Source organism: Papio anubis, chromosome 16, assembly GCF_008728515.1.
Source record: "Papio anubis isolate 15944 chromosome 16, Panubis1.0, whole genome shotgun sequence".
NCBI classification, from domain to species: Eukaryota; Metazoa; Chordata; class Mammalia; order Primates; family Cercopithecidae; genus Papio; species Papio anubis.
In genome coordinates, this window is record NC_044991.1 from 37,704,255 (window position 1) to 37,721,630 (window position 17,376).

Below are 17,376 nucleotides of genomic sequence, written 5' to 3' on the forward strand. Positions count from 1 at the left end.
GGGAATAGGCGCCTGGCTTTAAAAAGTATACAGGCCTGAGTCAGATCCCTCAGGGTCTATTTCTGGTTCTGCTACTGGATCGCCATGTGGCTTGCACAACACAGAGAACACACCCTTCCTACAAACAGGCAAGATCCCAAGGAGCCCCCTGAGCGAGCGACCTCCATACCCCAAGTGAGGCTGGGTTCCAGGAACCAAGGGGCCGGCTGAACTCCTCACCGGGGCACGCTCTTCCTTAGCGCCAAAGCCACTCATCTTAGTGTGAAATTAGAGCTGCGATTTCGGCACGGTCAGAGGGGCTTCGACTCGTTCCCTGGTGTGAATCCAGAAGCTAAACCTAAAAATAGTTTGCATTTGAAAAGCCTTGACACTTTTCTCACTGAGATGTGTGTGTGTGTGTGTGTAGTTCACGTTGCACTAGAGGAAAATGGGGTGCGCGCGCGCAGGAGATAGAGTGACGCTACGGACGATCTAGGCTGCCGGGGCAGAGGGCGGGCAGGGGCCGCCCTGCCCTTCTGCGACCCTGGAAAGGAGGTCGAAGCGCATCGCCTGCTGGAGAACTTCATTTCCCAGGAGCAATTGCGGCCCGCGGCAGGGCGGGGCGACGTGCCCAATGCCAGCCCATTGACTCCCATCGTGCCGAAGGCGGCCAGCCTGATTGGAGGACTGTCTCGCGGTGCATCTCGGGATTTGTAGTACAACGTGTGCGTGAGAGACGCGCCTTTGTGATTCGAAGCGCCTCCTCCGCGCTCTGAGCGCGTCCCCTCTAAGTTTTGGCGCCGACGGGCTAGTGTCCCGCGAGGAGAGTTCGGGCTGTGTGCGCGTGCGTAGCGCCCAAGGGGCCGGGAGGCACCTCCCGCGGGGCGGGGCCTTCGGTCCCGCGTCGACACCGCCTTCCTGCCCCGCCCCTCGCCGTGACCGGCCCGCCCCTCCTTCCTGGAGCCACAGCTGAGGCAGCGGCGGCGGCAGCAGCGGCGGCAGCAGCCGGGCTGGGGGCGGCGAGTGGCCCGCGCGACACGCGCCGGCCTCGACCCTATGCTTTGATTCGCGTGGCGCAGGCGCCTACTGCCCCGCCGGCGGGGCCCGGGCTTCCTGCCGCGGGATGTTCTCCCGAAGGAGCCACGGGGATGTGAAGAAGTCCACCCAGAAGGTGCTGGACCCGAAGAAGGACGTTCTGACCCGCCTGAAGCACCTGCGGGCGCTGCTGGGTGAGGCGCGCGCCGGGCGCGGGGGTCGGGGCACCGGGGTAGGGGCACCTGCCGGGAGGGCGCCCCTCTGGGCAGGGGTCGGTGGCTGGGAGGCTGGGGAGGGGGATAGATGGGCGTCCGACCCCTTTCCCTGGATCTGGGCTTGGACCCCCGGGGCTTTGTTTCCGGAAAGCCGCAGCCTGGCCCTCGGGCGCTGCTCCAGTCGCCCTCGAGTTAAACTTAGCCCAGATTCTCGCCGGGCGCCTGCGCTCCCGGAGAACCTGGAGACCGGGCACAGAGGTACCTGTCCCCTCTCCTCCCAGCAAGTGAACTGGATCCCAAGTGGTCATCACGCGCACACATTGAACTGTCACCTCCCCCTTTCATTTTTAAAATTTTATTTTTGAGTCTGAGACTCTAAGTAGACCGAGACCCCAAGTGAACCCAGCACAGACCTAATTGGGCTCTCATCTCTGTCATCCTCCTTTTAAATTTTATTTTTACTTTTGAGTGTGAGACCCCAAATAGACTGAGATTCCAAGTGATCCCAGCGCAGATTTATCATCTGTTTTCCCATGCTGCTTTTTAAATTTAATTTTTATTTTGGGTTTGGCTGCTTCAGTTTCTTTGTGTCGTTGGAGTGAAGGGGCCTTCTCTTCCTGCTTGGAGAGAGGGGTGGTTTTCTTGGGTTCAGGGAGGCTGCTTCGCCTTTATTATCAGCATGACAGTGATGGTGTCTGCCACCTTCTGGTTTATGGCCTGCCGGGTGGAGGTTCTGAGGAGCTCAGGTGGGCTTGGAGTTGACCTGTAATGAAGCTCACCCCTGTGGGTGTGAGGTGTCCACAAGGCCTCCTGTCACCTGCTGCATGTGATCTGTAGCTGGTTCGCCTAGGCTATGTTTTGTTTTCTGTATTTTTTGCCTCCTAAGTCTTTTCTTTAGGATGAAAACACCTTTGCTGTCTCTAGACACACTTACTTGCCTGTGTATTTGGTGGCGAAGGAAAGAACACCTTATGTTTCTTCTAGGTGTCTTTTAGTCCTAAAATTCACAAAACTTGCCTAGTGCTAATGTGTCTGTCACTTGAAAGAATATTGCATAAAATGATTTAACATGTGAGGATTTTAAATAAAGATCTTATTCATGAGATCAGAAGTTGCTGATTATTTCTATTTATATTCTACCTCTGAGGGGGAAAAGAACCCAAGCCAAACCAAACCACACCTGATTTGGCCAAGTGAAGTTATTCACAGCCTCACATTCCTTGAGGTTACACTGACTTGTTTAGTTTGAAATGAAATGTAAATTAGTTACTGTTACAGGGATTCGTTTTCAAGACTTTTGAGAGTGAAGTGTGGTGTTCTTGATAAACTGAATTTTCTACTTCCTGTAGATACCATGCACTCACAGGTTGCACAATACACAGGTTGCATTGTGTGGAGTTCCTAGTAGTGACTGATTAACACCTACTGCAGGGACATTTTTGATAAAGGAGAGTTGAGCTGTGTTTTAAAGCACTTGATACTTCGAGCCTTTTTCTGTGCTTTAGCATTTACACTTTTGTTCTGTCCAGGTCTGCAAGATTAAGTTGGCTACATTTTATAAAGGCAGAATCAAGTAAACCTAGATCAGGTTATTTCTTAGCACACAGTACATTGTTCCTATTCTGAGAAAGTTGTTTCTTTTCAAGTTTGTGGAATTGTAGTTTCACTCTAAGGTGTAGTTTCTTATTTTAGGGAACTTTCTTTTATCATTTCACGAAACTCATCATGACCTCAGTTTTGTAACATGGAGAAGTTCTTTTATATTTCCTTAGGTGTATGATTTTTGTTGATATACTTACAGGAGGAGTGGCCCAGTTTGCTTTGTTTATTACTGTGATCTTTGTAGGGACTAGATTTTTGTAAAATGTATCTGAGGAGTTCTAGTCATAATATTTAATGTAAACTTTCACATGCTCCTGTGATTTATTCAAGACTTCAGAAATAGTACATTAATGCACTAGTTCCCACCTAATCCCATATTCTATTTGGTTGCTACTCAAAAAAAAGTCTGCTTAGAAAACAAAGGCCTCTTGAACTAAAAGTTAGGAATTAAGCCAAGATCAAGGAAACTATTTGAAGGAAATGAATAGTAATTACTATTGTATTTTTATGTGTGTATTTATATAACACTTTTGCTTTTCATATATTTTATCTTGAAGTGATAATAGTGATTTTTTTTTTAAGTATACAAAGATTATGCCACTGACTTGGGTATTTGCAGCCTGTCCCCTGCTGCCTGCAGCTTCATGACTCGAGCTAGTTACGTAGCCTGTCTTTGAACCTTGGTTTCTTTGCTCTGTAAAATGGGCATGGTAATATTTGCCTTTTCAAGGATGATTGTGAATATGATGAATACATGACTTCAGCTTGAAGCAGGCCTTTAACAGTTTCCTTTCCCAATATATCTCCCACCATTAATAGGATTGGACAAGTATTTTGATAGGTAATTTTTCTCGGTCTTTCTTATTTTTGATACTAGTGATGGATTTGTTCTCTTTCCTAAAAAGTAGTCTGTATTTAAAACAACCGGGTGAGAAACATAAAATTAGTTGTGGAAGTAGAGTATTTCTTAGTGTCATGGTAATAACTCCAATTTGGATGTAGATACTTTGGCTTGGCTATGTATTATAGACTGGTCTGGTATGATTAACTTTATTTTACAGAGGGGTAAACTGAGGCACAGGCCGGTTTGACACATGGTGTCAAGACATGGAGCAGATTTTACTTATGTTAGAGGAAGAACAAAGAGCAGTTAGGTCCTGTGACTTCCAGTTCTCCCTACACTGTTGACAAAACAAAAACCACAAAACCCTCTGTATTACCATATTGCTCCAGCAAAGATTCCCTGTCTTTTTTTTTTTTTTAACAGGGTCTTGCTCTGTTGTCCAGCCTGGGGTGCAGTAGTTTGACCTTGGCTCAACTACTACAGCCTCGGCCTCCCTGGCTCAAGTAATCTCCCACCTCAGCCCCCAGAGCGGAGTAGCTGGGACTACAGGCATGCACCGCTACACTAGGCTCGTTTTTTTTTTTTTTTGAAATGGAGTCTCACTCTGTCACCCAGGCTGGAGTGCAGTGGTGCCATCTTGGCTCACTGTAACCTCCGCCTCCTGGGTTCAAGTGATTCTCATGCCTCAGCCTCCTGAGTAGCTGGGATTACAGGTGTGTACCACTGAGCCTGGCTAATTTTTGTGTTTTTAGTAGAGAGAGGGTTTCACCGTGTTGGCCAGGCTGGTCTTGAACTCCTGGCTTCAGGTGATCTGCCCAACTCGGCCTCCCAAAGTGCTGGGATTACAGGTGTGAGCCGCCACGCTTGGCCAGATTTTTATATTTTTTGTAGAGACGGGGTTTTGCCATGTTGCTCAGGCTGGTCTTGAACTCACAGACTCAAACAATCCTCCCACTTCAGCCTCCCAAAGTGCTGGGCTTACAGGCATGAGCCACCATGCCTGGCCAGATAGTGTGTCTAATTAAAAGTTGAGTGTTTACTATGAGTCCCAAATTAGGAAATAGAAATGGCATTGATATAGTGAGAAGAACAGATACAAAATAATAGTAAATTTATGGTGTGTTATGTAATTAGATGGTCGGGTATATGGTAGAATCCATTATAGGATTTCAAAGAACAAAAGAGATAATTAAGAATGTCACAAAAATAAGGGCATCTTTAAGGAGGTTTGTAGTCATCTGTTCTCACGCTGCTAATAAAGACATACCCGAGACTGGGTAATTTATAAAGAAAAGAGGTTTAACTGACTCACAGTTCCATATGCCCCAGGAGGCCTCACAATCATGGCAGAAGGTGAATGAGAAGCAAAATCATGTCTTCCTTGGTGGCAGGCAAGAGAGCTTGTGCAGGGGAGCTCCCATTTATCAAACCATCACATCTTGTGAGATTTATTCACTACCCTGAGAACAGCATGGGGAAAGTCACCCACATGACTGAGTTATCTCCAGCTGGCCCAGCCCTCGACATATGGGGATTATTACAATTCCAGGTGAGATTTGGATGAGGACACAGCCAAATCATATCAACGTTTTACTCATGCTGGGATCCAAAGAATGGTTAGACTAGTTCTGTCCAATAGAAATATAATGTGAGCCATATGTGCAATTTTAATCTTTTTTAGTGACCACATGTTAAAAAGTAAAAAGAATCAGATGAAATTAATTTTAATAGTGCATTTTATTTAAGTCCATGTTTCTAACATATATTATATCTGCAGGTAATCAATATAAAATGCTGTCAGTATTTTTTTACATCTTTTTTTCGTACGAAGTTTTTGGAATTCATTGTATATTGTATATTTACAGCACATATCGGTTCACACTAGCTGTGTTTCAGGTGCTCATTAGTCATATGTCACTAGTGGCTGCACACTGGACAGAGCAAGGTTAGAATTTGGGAAAGCAAGGTTAGAATTTAGCAATTCCAACCAAGGGAAGATGGAAGAGCTGGTGGCGGAAGTAATGTGGCAGTGATATAGGAGGGTAAGGAAACCAGCCTGACTTTCGCTGTGTCCAGTGGGGCAGTAGCGAGGTGTGGTGTTGGGCACTGAGGACCTTTGCCCGGAGGATATCCACAGTGTCCTGCATAGGCCAGGGGGAGGGTAGGGTCCTGGCGAATGAGTGGAACAGTAGCCTGACAAGCAGAAGCTGAGGCTGGCTTGGGGATCATAAGCCAGACTCAGGTCAAATTGTGACCTAGGTTTGGACCGGAGTAGAGAATCATCTCTCACAAATGCTGTATATACAAACAGAGCAAAACACAGCATTGTCATATAGTTCGTTTTGTGCATATGTCGCTCTAGGTAGGAACAAATTGACATACAGTTTTAAATGTCTTTTATTTTATCATTAGCATTTTTCATGTTTTGTTCCTCTCATTTTTAAGTACAACTGTTTGTTAAGACCATGTCCCATAATTTAGCCTACCATTTCCTGGATTGTTAAATTGTGTTCTTTTCTCTCCTTCCTTCTTTCCTTTTTTTCTTCCTTCCCTTTTCCTGATATAAACAATACTTCAGTAAACATCTTGAGGAGCAGCTTTTTCTATATTTCATTAGAATAGATTTTATTGAAGTAAGATTGCTGGGTTTGAACATTTGATGACGATTCACAGTGCTTTACTAAGTGTTGCTCCATTGGCCCTGCTAGCAGCAAGGATTGAGGCTGCCATTTTCACCGTAGTCTGACCACCAATAAATACCTTTCTATAATTTGATAATTGGTGGTAGGTATTTGGGATAATAGGAGTGTCATCTACAGAGTGAGAACAATTGGGAAGGGATCCTGGGCAAGGATGGGAAAGATGAGTTTGGTGTTCTACATTTTGAGTTTAAGAAAAGGCAAGATCCAAGTGGCGTGTCTGAGGGGTGTGGGACATGGGATCTGGACCTTAATGAAATGATAGAATGCTATCATATGTTTATTTTTATTGGTTATTATCATCATGACCTCATTGAATCTTTTTGCAACTGTAACAAAGGAAGTGTTCCTCTCCCCAGCTGAGGAAACTGAAGCTCAGTGAGAATAGCTACTTGTCTGCTAGCAAGCGGGAAAGCTGAGACTCATCTGATTATGAAGGTCATGTTATGCTTCTGCTAGTTATCTGATTCAAAAGGAAATTTACATATCAGAAAATATATTTATCCAGTAGAATGAATGATAACATAGAAACAAAACCCCAGCAATTTTTGCATGCCTCCCAAAAATGTTGCTGTGATGTTGGCTTCTCTCTTTCTGGTCCATTTTTCTGCATTTTTCTAGGGAGACTTAGGATTATCATATTTGATTGGAGCATGGACAGACGATAAACAGTCTCCTCCAGTGTTTTAGTGTTCATTGCCTTCCCTGTAACCTTGGCAGGCCTAGCAGGTGATAAATATTTGCCTGGACATTAATGCCACGTGGACATTCTACAACTAGAACAAAGCTGGGAGGTGTAATTTCAGACTCTTCAGGCAGTCTTAATATGGTCTATCTCAGTTGACCTTGTTTGGTACAAAGTGATTTTGTCATAATGCTTCCTTTGCTATTTTTTCATCAATTACATTTATAACCTCTGGAATGTAAATGGAACTTTGGACACATATATGTAGCACAAATACGCCATCCCTCCCTCTAAGGCTTGAGGTTGTCTAGACTTCTGATGTGAGAAAAGTGAACATAGGGTAAATGTCCGAGCTCAGATGTTTTGTTTAAGATACTAAAAAAGTTTGGCTTCCATCTTTTACTCTGAGAAGGGAGATAATTGGTAGGTCTAGAATATTTTGCTGTAAACTTTTATAATTTGGATTTTTATTTTGGAAGTACTTTATTTGTGGACAGGCATAATACTTTTACTAGGTGTTTAGAGTACTGATCTTTGGTTACCAAACTGAGTATCAAGATAGAACTACAAAGAATTTTTTTATTTAGAAAAAAACTTGGCCGGGCGCGGTGGCTCACGCCTATAATCTCAACACTTTAGGAGGCTGAGGTGGGCAGATCACGAGGTCAGGAGTTCAAGACCAGCCTGGCCAGCATGGTGAAACACCGTCTCTACTAAAAATACAAAAATTAGCCAGGCGTGGCTGCTTGGGAGACTGAGGCAGGAGAATTGCTTGAACCTGGGAGGTGGAGGTTGCGGTGAGCAGAGATCACACCACTGCACTGCAGCCTGGGCAACAGAGTAAGACTCTCAAAAAGAAACGCAAAATCACAACAAAAAAAATCTTGACTTTCAAAATAGCAAATTGTTTCAATTTGAATTTTTAAAAATTTTAAAAAGAAGGCATATAAATTATTGTTCTGTAAAATTAAGAATAACTAATATAATGTGTTAAACAATTATCTTGTCCTTGAATTTAAAAAAAATCAAGCTGGGTGCTATTGCTCATGCCTGTAATACCAACACCTTGCGAGGGTTAAGTGAGAAGATCAGCCCAGAAGTTCAGTACCAGCCTGGGCAATATAGTGAGACCCCTTCTCTACAAACCGATGAAGAAATTAGCTGGGTATGCTTGCATGTGCTGTGGCCCCAGCTCCTTGGGAGGCTGAGGCTGGAGGATCACTTGGGCCCAGGAGGTCAAGGCTACAGTGAACCTTGATTGTGCCACTGCACTCCAGCTTAGGTGACAGAGCAAGACCCTGTATCAACAACAACAAAAATCAAGTCACAAGCATTGTTTTAAAGAGGGTGTGAGTGCGTATGTGTTTGCCTGCATGTCTGACATAAGTCTGTGTTTAGATGTTAATAAGGCACAAGCCCAGGATTTATGGTTTGGTAGGAGAAATAGCCATGTAAACAATGAAATTTACCACAAGGGTTCTGAGTGGCACTGAGGAGTGTAGTGGAACCATAGAGGTGGGCACAGGTGCAGAAGAGGACAGCAGCAAGACCTCCTGGAGACACCAGCCAGTGCTTCTTTAGGGAGGTTAGGTCTGAAGTAGGTTTTGAATAATGGATAAAGGATTTTACCAGGGGGACAAGTTGGGGATGAGGGTACTATAGAGAGAGGAACATGTGCAAAGGTAATGGTGTGTAGCACCATGGAGTTAAGTGCACAGTGTTTTAACTTATGGTGTAGGTAGATGTTGGGACTCCAGTGAAGAGTTTTAAGCAGAAGAGGAGCCAAATCCTGTCTCTTCCCATTTAGTGTCTGAGAATCCCATTCTCCTCTGAGATTTGAAACATAGATGCTGGGAGAGAGAGAGCTCCCTTCCTTTGGATTGCAAGCCCTGAAGATATAGTCTGGGCTGCTGGCATTTGTTTTTCCCACCATGTGGGGAGCACGTGCCTTAAATTGAATTCCACACTCACAGGGAATGACAATAGAGAGGTGGAGAGTGAGAGGAAGCCCATGAGTCCTGAGTTTGGCCGTGTCTTTGCCAGGTCCATCCTGAGCTGCTCAGTTGCAGGAACTGGTAACATGTTAACTAGCTTGAGTCATGTTTCTGGGTCTTGCATTTGAAAGAACACCTAACATGGAGGTGTTTGTGTGTGTGGAGATTTGACTTTTATATTTTTTTAGAACTGGAGGAATTTGAGTTTATATAGAAGTAACTAATAAAGAGCGAAATTGAAGAAACGGGGGATAATAATGCAGAATGGTGTCATCTGCAGTGAGATTGAGAGCCTGGGGTGAGAGATCAGGCTTAACAAGAGGGACACCTCTTCTTCTAAGGCCACTTGAAGGAAGTAGGAATGGGGTGCTGGGTGATGGGGACAGGGTGGGAGTTCTCACATCATGGCTTCTGTCCCCTCTGTGAAGGTAACAGGTGAAGTCATTTGCTGAGCCAGTTTTCTCACTCATGTGGTGATAGGAACTTAAATATGTCTTGCTCCCTCTTCTGTGCCACATAACCTCTTAAAAAAAGGACATCTGTTATCTGGAAGGCTTTGTTTTTTTTCCTTAGGGAGTGACTGAAAAATGCATTTAACGTTTATGTTAAATATTCACTAAGAAGGCGGAAAATCTATGTAGAATGAGGCCAGTTTAAGTAGCACAGATGTGGTATGCCCTTCCACTCAATGACCATGTGCCCCAGAGTGGACCTAAGGTGGGACATGGGCACCCGCCGTGTCGCCGATAGTCTTCTTGCCTTTGTGCCTTTCACTGTGAGAGCATCCCCCTGCTGGGTATGACTCCGGAGTTAAAGGATCATTTTAATTTTTTCTACTTTTGCCTTTCTTATGACTTAACCGCATGTAAAATGTAACTCTGTTGATATCTCAAATTCATGTACCAGTTTACACTTTTGCAAAATGTCTTCTCATATTCTTATTTAATCAAATTACTACCTTAAGCAATCAGTTCATATTAATTATAAAAGAAATTTATTAAATATCTATTTGTGAATGTATTTTAGGTGGTCTTCAATACAGGTTATTTTACATAGTTAAAGCCTCCTGAATGTGTCAATACAAATAGCATTTTCCGGTGAGAGGATCCAGAATCCACTAACAAAATCTAGCAATTGAGAATTTGATAAAGTTAAAATAGGAATTTTAGAGAGATTATGTCATTTAAAGGATTTACCATATAGATTCTTAGTAGATTGTTTCTGAGTTCATTCTGAATCCTCAATTCAGGGTTTTAGCCTTAATTTTCAGAAAAGTGATGTTTCATAACCATTTTATGTCTTTTATATTGTTTTAGAACTGAAACCACAGCTATTTTAAAAGTAGTTGTAATCTTTTTTTTTTTTTTTGGGGGGGACGGAGTCTCCCTTTGTCATACAGGCTGGAGTTCAGTGGTGCAATCTTGGCTCACTGCAACCTCTGCCTCCTGGGTTGAAGCGATTCTCATGCCTCAGCCACCTGAGTAGCTGGGATCACAGGCTTGCTCTACCATGCCCGGCTAATTTTTGTGTTTTTAGTAGCAACAAGGTTTTGCCATGTTGGCTAAGCTGGTCTTGAAATCCTCGCCTCCAGTGATTAGTCCACCTTGGCCTCCCAAAGTGCTGGGATTACAGGCGTGAGCCACTGCCCCTGGACAAAGTAGTAATCAAATTTTGGTATTATAATTATGGTTAAGTTAAAAAAATCCCTTTTGATAAAGTTCAGGAGCCCATGGATATTGTGTTTGATTTCAAGTGATGACACATATTCATTGAACCTTAGCCATGCCTGAAAGTACAAGCATGGTACTTGTGACATTGCTTGTGCCTGACTATGACAGCCATAAGAATGTGCTGCTTCTCCTGCTGTGGGGAGCATGATTGACTGATGGCCCCAGCTGCTGCTCCCTGACTCTACCAATTTTGAGCCAAAGCTTAGTTTCCCTTGGGAAGCTCTTAGCCCATTACTGAGCACTGCAGGAGTATTAATGCTACCTATTCCTGCACACTTCAGATGCCTCTGAAGGGCCCCTTTGGCTTGAGGACTTCCTGTTGGCCTAAGACCTTCTCAGAACTGTGTTGACGTCTGACACTCTTCCTACTCAACCTTCCTTCATTCCCCACTCCCCTTCCCAGGGGTCAGACCTGCATCATGGTCTAAATCCTCTCCCTGCCTTCACCAGCTCCTTCTCATTTATCCTCCATGGGCATTTTCCCCAATAAATCTCTCGCATGTCTAACCCCTTCTTGGCCTCTACTTCTCAGAGAACCCAAACTAATCTACCATCCATTTCCTGGAAGCTGTTGTCCATCCTGCCATCTACAGTTTTTCCAGGAGACAGTGCCAACACTTTATATTTTCCATGTGGGCTTTCTTCATCCTCTTGCCCTGAATGTATCTCTTCTCAGAATTCCCACAGCACTTTGTACCTTTTGTTTGGTATTAATGGCCTTTGACTTTGCACCATGCTTATTTTCTTATTTATTTATTAATTTTTTTGAGATGGAGTCTTGCAGCCCAGGCTAGAGTGCAGTGGTGTGATCTTGGCTCACTGCAACCTCCGCCTCCTGGGTTCAAGTGATTCTCCTGCCTCAGCCTCCTGAGTAGCTGGGATTACAGGCACCTGCCACCGTGCCTGGCTAATTTTTGTATTTTTAGTAGAGACGGGGTTTCACCATCTTGGCCAAGCTGGTCTTGAACTCCTAACCCTGTGATCCATCCACCTCAGCCTCCCAAAGTGCTGGGATTATAGGCGTGAGCCACTGCGCCTGGCCGCACCATGCTTATTTATATATTTATTTATTTATTTATTGAGACAAAGTCTTGCTCTGTTGCCCAGGCTGGAGTGCAGTGGCACGGTCTCCACTCACTGCAACCTTCACCTCCCCTGGTCAAGCAAGTCTTCTGCTGCACCCTCCCTAGTAGCTGGGATTACAGGCACGTGCCACCACGCCCAGCTAATTTTTTTGTATTACTAGTAGGGATGGGGTTTCACCATGTTGGCCAGGCTGTTCTTGAACTCTGGACCTCGCGATCTGCCTGCCTTGGCCTCCCAGAGGGCTGGGATTACAGGCGTGAGCCACTGTGCCTGGCCCATACCATGTTTATTTGTGTTCACGCCTTATACGTGTTCTTTCTCACTAAATTATAAGTACATAGAGAACCTGAGCAGCTTCTTTTTCATCTTGATTTCTCTTGATAACTTACTCCCCTATTTGGAATAACAATAATTAATATTTATTTAGTACTTTTTATGTGCTGAACAGTGCCATAAATATTTCTACATTTATTAATGCATTTAATCTGCCCAAATGAGATAGGGAATATCATTATCCCTGTGTTTCAGTTGAGATACAGACAGGTTAAGAACCTTGTTCAAGGTTACACATCCAGTTAGTGGCAGAATCAGGATTTGAACCCAGGGAGCTGGCTCAAGTTCCTTTATTCACTTAGCAGTTATATGTCCAACACAAACTATGTGCCAGACATTGTGCATAGCACTAGGCATACCAGAGCTTGCAATCTTAGTTTAGAATAAGTAACTTTAAAAAAAAAAAAACCACCAACCAAAAATGTGATTTCTGAATAGCTGGATCTAAGTCTACTGGGGAGCAGAGCTGGTCCATCATGGCTTAAATAATTCCTGAAAGCCTTCCTGCCCCAAAGATTGTTTTCATCAGTCAGAAGTTTCCAACATTAAATTAATGATTCAAGATCATGAATTAAGAGTGGTGGTTTCTCCCAAATGAATTCTCTAATCTCCTTTGTTTACACACATTCATTATCAGACCAATCTCTTGGATTCTAAGGGGAATAGATGTAAGAAAGGACTATTTCTGTGGACCAAAGGGAGAGAGATTGGTGTTCGTAAACCTTGATGAGGGTTAGGGGAAAGAGGGGCAGCAATGCTAGAGAGCTGTTGGCAAGGGCAGCCTTAGGCAAATTCCCCAGATATTCCTTCATGGGAACAAAATTGGAGAGATATTATTGTAAAGTTTTAAATTTATAAAAACCAAAACTGAGTCACATTCCCCCCAGTCAAAGACCTGTTACAGCTAGTGAGGAAATTGTTTTTTTACATTTCAACTTTTATTTTTGGTACAGGGGGTACATGTGCAAGTTTGTTACATGGGTATGTTGTATGATGCTGAGGTTTGGGGTGTGGATCCCGTCATCCACATAGTGAGCATAGTGCCAAATAGGTTTTTTTTAAACTCATACCCCACTCCCTCTGTCCCCACTCTAGGTAGTGTTCAGTGTATCTTGTTGCCATGTTTATGTCCCCTTGTGCTCAGTGTTTAGCTCTCACTTACAAGTGAGAACATGTGATATTTGGTTTTCAGTTCCTGTATTAATTCGCTTAGGTTTATGGCCTCCAGCTGCATTCATGTTGCTGTAGAAGACATGATTTCATTCTTTTTTATGGCTGTGTAGTATTCCATGGTGTATATGTACCACATTTTCTTTATCCAGTCCACCACTAATGGGCATTTGGGTTGATTCCATGTTTTTCTGTTGTGAATAGCATGGCGATGAACATATGAGTGCATGTGTTTTTTTGGTAGAATGATTTATTTTTTCCTTTGGGTATATACCCAGTAATGGAATTGCTGGGTCAAATGGTAACTCTCTTTTAAGTTCTTTGGGAAACTCAAAACTGCTTTCCACAGTGGCTGAGCTAATTTACATTCCCACCAACAGTGTGTAAATGTTCCCTTTTCTCCACAGCCTCAGCAGCGTCGGTCATTTTTTTTTAACTATTTAATAACCATTCTGACTGGTATGAGATGGTATCTCATTGTGGTTTTGATTTGCATTTCTTTGATGATTCGTGATGATGAGCATTTTTTTATATGTTTGTTGGCTGCTTGTATGTCTTCTTTTGTGACATATCTGTTCATGTCTTTGCCCATTTTTTAAATGGGGTTATTTGGGAAAAATTTTTAAATGAAATCTTTGATAGTATTTTCAAAACTGCATGGAAGAGAGGGGAACTGAAGACATACGCTGCTTCTTTACAACTTCTGTTAGGGATCACCGTGTTTTATTTCTGTCTGGTCATATTCCTGGTGTAAACAGTGCAGACTCTCTCTATTCCATGGACTCTATAGTATCTAATAAGATGAGGATGCATTTGGCCAGTTAGGCTTGATGTGGTATAGCTTATGCTGAACTCCTGGAGTGGAAGTAAAATATCCTCTAGTCTTCCTCAACATGTGTCTGTGTCTTTGTCTGTGTGTGTCATATTGCAGATATTTGTCTTGGAAAGAATTGTTCCTTTTCTCTTTTCCTGCTCCTAAAATAAATAAATATAGAAACAGACACATCACCTTTAACTGAAGTAAAAAGTAAATAATGAACTGGAAAAATATTTGAAATTTATAAGAGGAGAAATAGTTACGTACATAATACATTAAAAAACTACGTGTAATTAACAAGAAAAATTGTAGTAAATAAATGTTCAAAATATATGTATATGTAAATTGCAAATGGACAAATGCTAAGACCCATAAGAACGTTTTCAGTGTTTGTTCCTCACTAGTAATCTAAATATATAAACTTAGAGATTAAAATATATTTATCCATTATATTAGCAAATTTGCTGTTGTCTTTTTTCTCTGATGATAGTATACGGTGTGAGCTCTCTCCACTTTTGATAGGACTGTAACTTGGAACAATCTTTCGGAAAGGTTGTTTGTTAATACAGATCAATGATCTTTAAAATGTATATCCCATTTAACCCAATTTCCTCTTTTGCAAAAGCCTATTCTACCATCAAGAAGTACTTTGCAGCATTGTTTGAATGTTAATTTTTTTTATTGAGGTGAAATTCACATAACATAAAATTAATCATTTTAGACCAGGCATGGTGGCTCACACCTGTAATCCCAGCACTTTGGGAGGCCGAGGTGGGCAGATCACCTGAGGTCAGGAGTTCGAGGCCAGCCTGACCAACATGGTGAAACTAAAAATACAAAATACTCTACTAAGAATACAAAAATATGCCGGGTGTGGTGGTGGGTGCCTGTAATCCCAGCTACTTTGGAGGCTGAGGCAGGAGAATCACTTGAACCCAGGATATAGAGGTTGCAGTGAGCTGAGGTCGTGCCACTGCACTCCAGTCTGGGCGACAGAGCGAGACTCCATCTCAGAAAAAAAAAAAAAACGAAACCAAAAACCAAAAACCTTGAACCCATGAGGTGGAGGATGTAGTGAGCCGAGATTGAGCCGCTGCACTCCGGCCTGGGCAACAGAGTGAGACTCTGTCTCAAAAAAAAAACTCTTTTAAAAGTAAACAATTCAGTGGTGCTTAGTACATTAACAGCATTTTGCAAATGCTACCTCTATCTTCTTCCAAAACATTTTCATCACCCCTGGAAAACTAACCATTAAGCATTCGCTCCTTATTCCCTCCTCTCCCCAGCTCTTGACAGCCACCTGTATATATATGTTTAACCAGACTAGGCATTTTTTTTTTCTTTTCTTAATTATTCTACTCCACTAGAAGGGTAGTATATGTTGAGTATATTTGTATTTGTAATACTTAGGACTTTAGGTTGCAAGTGGCAGAAACCCATCTTGAACTAACTTAAGCCAAAGAGGGATTTAATGACATACGTAACTAAACAGTCTAAGGGAACGTTTGGCATTCGAGATGACTGTCCACAGGGATGTGGTCGGGATACTTAGTCTCATATTCACTCTCTCTTTTCCCACCTCCCCACTTGGTGGAAAGTAGTCTCTACCTTTGGTTCTGTGTTTTTGTTTTCTGTGCTTCTGCTTCATTCTCAGGCCAACTCTGCTAGGTATAGGTGTGATGGTCCCTATAGCATTGCCAGCCTGACATGTCCTGGCAGCTAGTGACCCTTGAGAGGAGTGTGGCCACTCCCCTAGAGCCCGTACCCATTCCTGTACCAATCACTGGGTGAGGGAGATGGGGTACGGTGATTGGCCAGCCTGGATCCCGTGTCCTGTTCCTAGAGATGGAGTACTGTGATTGGCCAGCCTGGATCACTTGTCCTGTTCCTAGAGATGGAATCTCATTCTGGCTCCTGTATTTCCGAGAAAGTAGAGGAATAGAGGAAAGGCATTCTGGCACATTCCCTCCCAGAACAGAACTGCTTGTAGCTCTGCCCATGCCCATTTGTACCACAAGACGTTCATTGACTTTTGTGCTAATAATCATAAATCATTGAGCAAACCTTAGATGACATTCTGTAAATTCTATTTAAGATTATGGGAGTCATATTTGAGGATTATTTTTCTGTTTTTTAATTAAAAAAATTTTGTTGAGATAGGGGTCTCTCTCTGTCACAAAAAATTTTTTTTTGAGATAGGGGTTTCTCTCTGTCACCCAGGCTGGCGTGCAGTGGTATGATCACAGCTCACTGCAGCCTTGATCTCCCAGGCTTAAGTGAGAGGATTATTTTTCTAGTTTGATGGGAGTAAAGGGTTGCCCTTTTAACAAATGGATTGACCACTCTTTAGGTCTACGTAGCTTAGACTATTTCCACTGTTTTTAAAGTCATTCCACTTATAGTGACTGAGTGCCTGCTATTTGCAGATGAAGCCCTAGCGCTGATGGGACTTTCATTCTATTAGGGTAGATGGACAATAAATAACAGGCCAGGCGCAGCGGCTCATGCCTATAATCCTAGTACTTTGTGAGGCCCAGGCAGGTGGATTGCTTGAGGCCAGGAGTTCAAGACCAACCTGGCCAACATAGTGAGACTCCATCTCTAAAAAACAAGAACAAAAAAAACAAATAACAAATATATGATACAATTTCAGGTAATGATGATAGAAAAATTAAGCTTGATAAGGGTATGTGTATGCTTATTTAGATATTGGAGTCAGGGAAGGCCTCTCTGAAGAGAGCTTTGGACTGAGACCTGGGTTAAGCAAAGGAGCAGCTTTGTGATTATTTTTGGGGAATAGTGTTCTAAGCAGAGGGAACAGTAAGTACCAGGCTCTGAGTCATAAATAGACTGGAAATCTCATGGAAGTCAATAGGGGTGGAGGGGTGGAGGATAGAAGGAGCCAGGAAAGGAGCAGGAGTGGGAGAGGGGAGATAGGGGTAAGATGGCGTGGGACTTTGGCATCCCAGTAAGCACTTGGGATGTTACTCTAAGTAAGATAAGATGGGGCACTCCAGTGGGGCTAAGAGCAGAGGAGTGATCTGAGCTGACCTTTAGGTCTAAAGGAATCAATGTGGTTCCCTCATAGAGACTACACTTGCTTGGTTAGCTTACCAGAGATTGGTTTTCTGACCACAAGCTTTGTAACAAAGCTTTCTTTGGCTTACTTTATAAAAGGTCAGATCTT

General features: G+C 43.1%; 1 protein-coding gene across 7 annotated transcripts in view; it reads left to right on the forward strand.

Annotated features, from left to right (window-relative positions):
* Positions 1-935: 935 nt before the first annotated feature.
* RALGAPA2 (Ral GTPase activating protein catalytic alpha subunit 2) overlaps positions 936-17,376 on the forward strand; it is a 320,907-nt gene continuing 304,466 nt past the window's right edge. For 5 of the 7 annotated variants that reach the window (XR_004178987.1, XM_021921290.2, XM_021921288.2 and 2 more), the window contains exon 1: positions 936-1,208. Coding sequence is in view for 5 of the 7 variants with exons in the window: in XM_021921290.2 (XP_021776982.1) it covers positions 1,103-1,208 (106 nt within the window). In the remaining 2 variants the exon portion in view is untranslated. The remainder of the gene's footprint in view (positions 1,209-17,376) is intronic. The other 2 variants (XM_021921293.2, XM_021921289.2) reach the window with 2 other exon arrangements.